The sequence below is a fragment of the Cyprinodon variegatus genome, unplaced genomic scaffold (genome assembly GCF_000732505.1).
Source record: "Cyprinodon variegatus isolate N-32 unplaced genomic scaffold, C_variegatus-1.0 Scaffold465, whole genome shotgun sequence".
Taxonomy (NCBI): domain Eukaryota; kingdom Metazoa; phylum Chordata; class Actinopteri; order Cyprinodontiformes; family Cyprinodontidae; genus Cyprinodon; species Cyprinodon variegatus.
Genome location: NW_015150918.1, coordinates 163,458 through 172,665, shown reverse-complemented (window position 1 = coordinate 172,665; position 9,208 = coordinate 163,458). Strand labels below are relative to the sequence as shown.

At 36.3% G+C, this 9,208-nt stretch overlaps 2 protein-coding genes across 2 annotated transcripts in view; one reads left to right on the top strand and one right to left on the bottom strand.

Annotated features, from left to right (window-relative positions):
• The window catches only part of sctr (secretin receptor), a 7,788-nt gene extending 981 nt beyond the window's left edge, over positions 1-6,807 (bottom strand). The window contains exons 1-11 of the mRNA XM_015389553.1: positions 6,552-6,807; positions 6,375-6,474; positions 5,912-6,022; positions 5,378-5,481; positions 4,265-4,374; positions 4,049-4,181; positions 3,809-3,962; positions 3,632-3,692; positions 3,474-3,543; positions 2,209-2,300; positions 619-757 (exon numbers count right to left, since the gene is read on the bottom strand). Of these exons, the coding sequence (XP_015245039.1) occupies positions 619-757; positions 2,209-2,300; positions 3,474-3,543; positions 3,632-3,692; positions 3,809-3,962; positions 4,049-4,181; positions 4,265-4,374; positions 5,378-5,481; positions 5,912-6,022; positions 6,375-6,474; positions 6,552-6,623 (1,146 nt within the window). The 5' untranslated portion in view covers positions 6,624-6,807. The remainder of the gene's footprint in view (positions 1-618; positions 758-2,208; positions 2,301-3,473; positions 3,544-3,631; positions 3,693-3,808; positions 3,963-4,048; positions 4,182-4,264; positions 4,375-5,377; positions 5,482-5,911; positions 6,023-6,374; positions 6,475-6,551) is intronic.
• Positions 1-9,208, top strand: part of cfap221 (cilia and flagella associated protein 221) — a 40,791-nt gene that overhangs the window by 921 nt on the left and 30,662 nt on the right. Inside the window, exon 2 of the mRNA XM_015389558.1 lies at positions 8,001-8,178. Within this exon, the coding sequence (XP_015245044.1) occupies positions 8,049-8,178 (130 nt within the window). The 5' untranslated portion in view covers positions 8,001-8,048. The remainder of the gene's footprint in view (positions 1-8,000; positions 8,179-9,208) is intronic.

The following is a 9,208-nucleotide window of genomic DNA, read 5'->3' as shown; positions in this document are numbered from 1 at the left end:
ATTTTTTCTAGAATTCTGACTTTTTGCTCAGAATTCTAGCTTTAATCTCAGAATTCTGACTTTAATCTCAGAATTCTGACTTTAATCTCAGAATTCTGACTTTAATTTTAGGCTTCTGACTTTGGTCTCAGAGTTCTGACTTTAATCTCAGGATTCTTACTTTAGTCTCAGAATTCTGACTTTAATCTCAGAATTCTGGCTTTAATCTCAGAATTCTGACCGAATTCTGGCAGTTAACAAACATGTTAGCATTAAGCCGTAGCCATATCTGTTTTAGAGACTAGCTCTCTTGTTTTAATCCTCTATTAAACTTCTCCATTGCATGCCCGGGGACCTGCAGGCACATAAAAAATCACCTAATTCCATCATTTTCCACCAATGCGTCACTGGCCTTCTCAAACAACTCGCATCTTTGTCAGGGAAGCTGAGTGCTCCCACATCTCTTTCTTCATAGTTCCCATCTACCGGTACATTAAGATCCAAAATTATCAGATTAAAGTCAGAATTCTGAGATTTATTTTACAAATTGACACGTTGAGGTTGATTTTTATTTTTTCAGTGGCCCTAATCCTCTTCCGTGGACCTGAGTCCTGGGTGGGTGAGTTTAATAAGTTTTACCTGCGTTGACGACAGCGCCAGCTCTGCAAACGTCCAGATCTTAAACACAGAGTCTACGACTTCCACTGGTAAGAAAACAAACAGGATGCAGTGTAGACCAAAGAGAGCCACCAGGAAAAATGTGGATTTAATCAGCTTCCTGTTGAAAAAAAGGGAAAGTTATCAGCACAGGTTTTTTCTTCCCTTTTTTTTATTTATAAAACAAAACTCTGGACTCTGTTCACTTTGGAAGGTATAACTCATTAGTATGATTAATGTTAGTGTTGAATTAATGCCATTCTAGCTGCAAGTTGGAAAAACCTGCAAGGTTTTCTAACGAGGAATGAGCCAATACTGCTTTTTAGCTTTTTAATTTTCATCTTTGTAGCTTTCAGTATTGACCGAAACCCATTTTAACAGATAGGATATCAGCCCAAACCATACATACACATGGTTTTAATCATTTTGAACTTTTGGGAAAAAGGCTAAATTAAGTGATATCAATAAAACAGCACAATAATGAACAGCAACAGGTATGAGAAAAACTGACCCATGTATTATTAACCAATGGCTTATATAAAAATGTAACAAAAACTGACAGAAGTGTAGTGTAGTGTTTCTATCAGCTTGCTTTTATCTGACACAGGCTGACATGTTTATTCATTCATTCATTATTTTTGGCTTATTTTGGACCCATTACTGATATTAGTTATGGATAGGGACGTCCCGAACGGCAAAAAAACATCTTGAAATATGGAAAAATTTCATAAAAATGTATATTTACCCTTAATTTGAGTAGTTAAATAAGATGATTTGCTGATGAATGAGGTGCTTTACTCTTAAAATGAGATAATTAGATAGTATGCACTTGAAATAAGACAATGCAATTGTTTTTTCTTATTTTAAATATAAATTGTCTTGCCCAATTGTCAAATTGTCTCACTTACTTCATTAATTCAAGAAGAAATTCACTTATTTTAAGAAAAAATAAATTATTTAGATTTCAATTTTTTGCAGTGCAATGTCATGTTTGTCTTCCTCTGCAGCTATCATCACTTTTAAGTTTAAAGTCAGCCATTTTGCGTTATAATGGGGGTTTTATACAAATGAAATGCAGCAGTCCTTATCACCTTATGCCAGAAAGTCAAAACTAAGTGTTTTAGAATTTTACATTCCAAAAGTTTAGTTAAATATTTCCCAGAAAGACATCTTTAGGTCTTAACAGATCATTTATATTGAAAACACTATAAATGTTTTCTCTTCCTACACTGCCATATCTGACTGAACAAGAACAGATTGGGGTCTGATTGTTTTTACTAAGGCAGGAGCATTTTATCTCAGAAATAGTCTGGTTTATCACTCAAACAAAAATACCTTTTTGTCTTAAAGATGTTCTTGCAATCAAATGTTTTTCTAAGTGTGTTATATCCATGTTGCTCAAATACTGAGAACAATAATTAAAAAAAACGCAGGTTTTCAAACTTGCAGCCCAAACAAATATAAGTTAATTTTGATCCACCATCCAGTTACTGAGGTAAAATTAAGGAACGATACACAGACAACAACGAATCAAATGGCTATACAATAATATACATCATAAAAGAAACTCACATATACTGACTAAATTCATTCCGCTGTGCATCTGGCATTCTGAGTTTGCTGATAAGTATCCTCAAAATACCCAAGAAAAAGATGAGGTTCACCTGAAATAAATAGAACAGAATAAAACTTGTTTATCTGGAAAAATTCAAAAATGACATGTTTTGATTGGTTGGAAATTGTTTTCATCTAAAAAAAAAACAAAAAAAAAAAAACAATCTTTGATGTCAATTATTTATTTTGTTTAGATAAATTTACATTTGATTACAAATATAAAAAAATTCCATTTCTAAGGTGATTGCATAGCAAAAGCATAAAGTAACTTTTACACTGTAAAAGGGGGCAGGAATGTAGTTGTTAATTAATTTTACTCTGAATCGGCTAAAAGCTGAATTTTAAAATCTAAGACAAAACTAGGCTAATGGCATCACTAGATCCTTCGCTGGACTTACAGTAGAAGCCATTCAAAATGGCCCCTCCCAGTCAAACGTAAGCCGAATGGGAGCCCGATTCCCTGCAACTCCAACAAAATCCCCTCCAACCTCCAGCCAGTGGACTGACCCGCTCCTTCTCCTGGGCGTGCATATTTTTTTTACCTAGACTCCATCCTTTCACTGAATTAAAGGGTCTGACCAGATCTTCTTTAGATGTTAATGTCCACAAATCATGACAGAAAGAATATTTTAGTACGAAGACTGATGTTTAAAAAGGAATTGTAGGGAACCAGCAAAGGAAAGTGGGGAAATTTAGAATGGCTGCTACTGTAAATTAGCTAAGCTTAACAAGCTATTTATCTAGTACTAATTTAAAGTAAGATAATGGAGCATTAGTCAGCACTTACAGTATTTAAAAAATATATATATATTAAAATATTTTCAGGAATAATAAAACAAATTTTAAATAGCTCCAAGACAGTTTGGTATTTTCTTTATAGCCCCAGTAAAGGTTATTTTTCTTTTAAAGTTCCAAATATCCTCTGGTTAATAAATCCATCAGATCATGTATTTGAGCTTTAGTTGCATTAAAATGTCTATTTTCTATAGTATAAAAATATATCCCTCAACAGTTAAAAATGATTTGTTTTGCTCTTAAGTCTACATTTAGTTAAAATTTAAATCTCTGAGCATAACAAGGCCAATGATTACTAACCATCCATTGGTGTTAGCTGTTTGATTAGCCTTTACTTCATAATAATAGTCCATTTTATTCAATGAAATATGCACAAGAAAATTCAAATTTTTTATATTTTGTTTTGTTAATAGGAAAAAATGTTTTACACATATGGTAAGAAGAACTGGCATTCTCAGTATCCACCAAATCCATTCAAGTTTCCTGGTTTCCCAACATCTGTGGCCAGGAAATAAGAAACGATTATTACTAACTATGACAAACTACTATTTAGATGAATGCCTGATAAATCATTCTTGCATCTTACCCTTCATCTTCATAGAAATACTTAGCACATCCCCAGCAGACAATAACAATAAATGGAACACCTGTGAGGTGATAAAAAAAAAAAAAAAAATGTACGTTTTCAGACAGTCAGGAGGTTTATGAACTTTTTTACAGGTGAAGCAAAGCAAAACCTGTGAGACGCGATATATTGCAGTACCCCAGCTCAGGAGGATGTACCAGGCGAGGTGTTTCTTCAGGGAGAAGAAGGATCGGCTCACCAGGGTAAACAGGAAGTGACCCTCCGCCAGCAGCCAGCTGTAGTTGGCAAGGATGGAGTAGTTGGAGAACATCAGCACAATCTTACAAGCCACCTGCAGAACACCGTCGCAAAAAAGAGAGGCTGAATTCAGCAGCCCAACACTCTGATGCTTCTTGGAATCGTTCATATCGTTCTTACTGTGTAGTTGTCACAGTGGTAGAGCTCCTCATCTGTAAAGAGAAGACTGTCCCTGATAAAGATGGAGATGGCTCTCAGGATGAAGGAGATAAACAGCTGGATGTGAATGTGGTTCCTGGTGCAGTGCAGCTTCCTGTAGAATACATTAGATCTGCTTTAGAGGCTTTCTTTCATCCGCTGACATGTAAACAGACATAAAAGGAAAATATATCCCACCTAAACAGGCAGAAGATGGTGATAGCGATGGTAAGAGTGATGAGGGAGAGGGTGTATCCGATGGTGTACATGGTTTTCACATAGGAGTAATAGAGATGAGAATCTGGGGGCTGAGAAGAGATCAGTTTAATGAGAATTTATTTGTAGTTTGTTTCAAAAAATAACATTGGTTTGAGTCAGAATAACTTAACTTTTGTTTTCCTGCTTACAGATTTCTTTTGTATTTTACTAAATTGTAAATGTTTCCTACTCTCAAACATCAGTAAAAACTAAAGCAGAAAGATATCTGCTCCGAAAAATCCCTCCTGAATTAATAAATCCCTTTTCTGCTCTTTTATGGTACTCTAGCCACGCCCATTTCTGACAACATGAAGTAAGCTAAAAAATATTTTAAAGCAGCGCATGCATGCTCTAATCTAAAGAGATCAAAAAGAGATTAGAAACATAATCATTCGCCTTTATGGGTCTGAAAAAAAACCCAACAGTGAGAGACAAATGGAGAGCGGGGAACCCAGGAGGGGCTTAATGCACGGCTGTATCAATGATTTATATAGAAAGGGAAATGAAACCCTTCTGTGGCAGGTGTTAACCCATTTAATCAGATTTAAAATACAAGCAACACTCAGACATTGGAACTGACAAGAGGATCTTTTATCCTTTAAAATCTTCAGTGAATTAAATCAAATCTGCAAAGTGGAACAGGTGAAAATATTCTTCATCAGTGACGTTTAAGATTCATTTCTAGTTATTTTAAATCCCTGTTTGCACTTCTAGCCTCCAAGGATGATTATAATATTCAATTAGGTTGATCTGAAGCATTTAGTGACAAAAAAGCAAAACAGTAACAAATCTGGAAAGTGGTAAATATATTTCTCAGCACTGTAAACAGTCATAGGACTTTTTTTATTGTAAGACTATGCAAATGCTATTAAATATCTATTTAGAGTTTCTTTCCATGCAGGCAAAAAATATGGAAAATGCTCAAGGTTTAATCAGCATTATGTTTATTAGTTTGGGAAGGGAATGTAATTACTGCCCGACTACAGAAAGTCGGATCTGGTCGGACTTTATGGAATAATCACCTCACAGTGTTCAGTTAATAAAACTGCTTACCTCCAGAAAATGGAAGGACTCGTTGAAAGTATAGCCACAGGCATCCTCGTATGGGAGGAGAAGGTCTGTCCACCCATTAGTTGTGCAGTTGCGCTGCACTTTACCTGCAAAATACCAATAAAATCACTGCTTCCTTTCTCCTTTTGCCTGCAAAGAGGAGCTCTGCAGAAATATATATAAAAGAAAAGGAATGAGTGGCGTATTACATCTTTATTCAGGGTAGCGAACCTAAGTGATCAGCTTGATGTGACAAAGACTACATATTACCGAGAAAAATTGCTAGATAAACTTCCTGCCTTTTTGAAAATTTATTATCTTTATCTTCCAACACTCAGCACTCTTACATGTTACCCAGTCGTTTGTTTACATAGGCTTTACACAGCTGTTTGGATAGAGATCCTAAGAGGAAGAAAAAGTCTCGCTTCCCTTAGAAGACAAATTAGTTTTTTAGGGAAATAATTAACCAGCGTGATGTGGTGCAGATAATGGGTGGCAGTGTTTTTTAATGTGCGTCATCGTGCTTGCGTCTCACACCTTCTGAATTAAAGAAATCCGGGCATGGTTGGGAGACGGTTTCCCCCAAAGAGGCAGGTGGCCAGCAGTGCAAGGTGTCCCACATTCCCTTGCAGTGCACACTGCTGTTTACTAAACATATAAAACAAGAACGACAGGTTTCATGTTATTTTTTTCTGCAAGAGATAAAGCAGGCTTTAAAAAAAACTGATGAGAAAAAAATGAATGGATTCAATTAAAATTAAACATGCAATAAAATCCTTATTTTATTTCAGGGTAAATATCAGTGTGCGTGTTATTAGATGACCACTAGCTGTCACTAAAACATAGCATTATAATTCTGTAAAGGCCCAATTTTAAACATTAAACTCATCTCAGTGATATGTTAGATTCAAATCTGAAAAAAAGGAAGTTATTTTTGTCAAAAATTACACATGTGAACATTTTGGAATAAAAAAAAAATGCAAAAGCTGTATTAACTTACCTTTTGCTTTTTGCTCCTTCAACAGTATTAGATCATTCATGCACTTTTGTTCATCTTTAATAAGATTCATGTGAGGATAGCAACCTGATGATGTTCTACCCTGTAAAATAGAATACCATTCTGTTTTTTTTTTTGTATTCTCATGGAATAAAATCAAACAAGTGTTCTTCTCTTTACCTGGTGTAAAAGCAGCACCCCAATAAGCCCAACTTTCTGCATGATGTTCCCTTTTCCCTCTATGAAACCCATCTAGGTCCAGACTCCAAGCCGCATAGCTGATCTGAATAAAAAACAACATCCTTGCTGTTATATGCAGCTGATATATGGGCCCTTAAGATCAAACATTATATTGTAATGGGCAGGGCAAAAAAGAAATACCAACATCACTGTAGCTCCATTCAATTTCAAAATAAAATCATGATATTGGTTTATAAATAGGTAAATTGTTTTTCTTGATATGTTTTTTTTATGTACCTGTCATTTATTTTAATGTATATATGTTTCTTATGTAACTTTGCTGCCTCTTTGGTAGGACTCCCTTGAAAAAGAGGTTTTTAATCTCAATGGGATTTTTTCCCCCTGGTTAAATAAAGGTTAAATGTAAAAAAAAAAAATAATAAATGTACAGCAGAATTATGTGGTGTTATTGAAAATAGATATTAAAACTATATTTTCCGTATTTTTTGTTATTATTATAATTATTATTTCATTTAAACACTAGAAAAGAACGTTAATTGACATATTGAGGCTCTTACTTTGAAACGTTTTACGCGTATTTCCGGCCTGAGTATTTGGACTTGATGGAACTTTACCGCGCAGCGCCCCCCCTCCCCTTCCCGGTCACCATGGTAACGCAGGCGCCTAGTTTGCCTCGTTTCATAAACAACGAGAGATAGAGGCGTTTAGGCGTCACAGCTCCGGTAGGAACATTCAACAAAATTAGCCTCTGTCTTTCAAGAAGCCAAAACTCTGGTTTTTAATTCACTTTTAATTGTTAACCTTTAACTGTTTTTAAATTCTGTGCTCTGAAATATCTTTTTTTTTAAACTTTTGTCTCGGTTAATTACAATTTAACTTAATTTAACAGTCTAAATCTGGTAAAGCAGACTTTATCTTTAGAAATATAAGATTCAAGACTGTGGGGTTCCTACAGAAAACGTTCATAGTTCAAACTTTTTCTTTTGTCAATTATTCACCAATCCTTCCTTCCTTTCTCGCTTCATTCCTTCCTTCCCTCTGTTCTCTCTCCTTTCCTACCCTGCCTCCTTTGTTTATTCCTTACCACTTTATTATTTTACTCCCCTTTCCTTCTTTTTCTCCACCCATCTCTATATAATCTTCCCCTTCTTCCCATCTTTTTTTAAATACTTACCCCTTTTCCCTCCATCAATAATTTCCTCTATCTAAATGCTCATCCCTCCTCCCTGCTGTTTTGTGCTTCTGTAGAGTAGAACTATCTGCTATGCATTAATTTGGAATATTTGCATTTATTTTTTCAAAAACATAGATGTTGTGCAGCAAATTTCTCTAATGAACTCTTGCTTCGCTACATCTTCTTTCCTCATTTCCTGGTTTTCCAGCATTATTATATCTCGGCACACAGCAATCTCCTTGACTCCCCTCCAGCCTTCTGCCACCTCTCTCATGGGGAACCGGAGCTGACCTTTTGCCAGGATGGAGGTAGCCCCGTCTGGCTCGCTGAGGCTCTCGGAACCTCACAGGAGGGGGACGCCTCTGCCCCTGAGCCAGCTGGTGGAGGAAACCAGAAGCAGAGCCAGCGTCCCCAATCATCTGCTGGAAACAAGTATAAGCATCAACCTCTCCCTCTGAAGGGACTCAGATGAAACTATAAGCTCCTCTCTGACATTCACTGTTTATTTGTGAGATGTATCCTCATTACTTACAGAAAATAAGTATTATAAGAATATATTTAAAAAATAACTCATATTTTGCAACTTCTCTCACTTGATGGAGGGGTCTGAAATCATCATCATAGGCGTATGTCCACTCTGAGAGACATCTTAAAAAAAAAAAAAAAAATCCAGAAATCACAATTTTTTAACTATGTATTTGAATGATACAGCTGCAAATAAGTATTTGAATACCGGAGAAAATTAATGTTAATATTTGGTACAGTAGCCTTTATTTGCAATTCCACAGGTCAAACGTTTCCTGTAGTTTTTCACCAGGTTTGCACACACTGCAGGAGGGATTTTGGCTCACTCCTCCTCAAAGATCTTCTTTAGATCAAGTTGCTGTGCTGTAAATGAGAAACACCCAATTTGAGCTCCCTCCAAGGATTCTCTATTGGGTTTAGGTCTGGAGACTGGCTAGGGCATGCCAGAACCTTGATATGCTTCTTCCACAGCCACTCCTTGATTGTTTCGTTCCTGGTTGCTGTGTGCTTCGGGTCATTGTTGTGTTTAAAGACCCAGCCTCCACCCATCTTCAGTGTTCTGAGGGAAGGAGGTTGTTTCCCAATCTTGAAATACATGACCGTGGTCATCCTCTCCTTAAAACAGTGCAGTCGCCCTATCCCATGTACAGAAAAACAGCCCAAAGCATGATGCTACCACACCCATGCTTCACAGTGGGGATGGTGTTTTTAGGATTGTACTCATCATTCTTTTTCCTCCAAACACGATTAGTGGAATTATGACCAAATAGTTCTATTTTGGTCTCATCTGACCATATTTCTCCCATGACTTCTTTGGATCATCCAAACGGTCATTGGCAAACTTAAGACGGGCCTTGACCGTCTTATTTAGGCGGGGGAACCTTCCGTGCAATGCATGATTTCAAACCATGACGTCTCAGTTTATTATAGTGTTGCG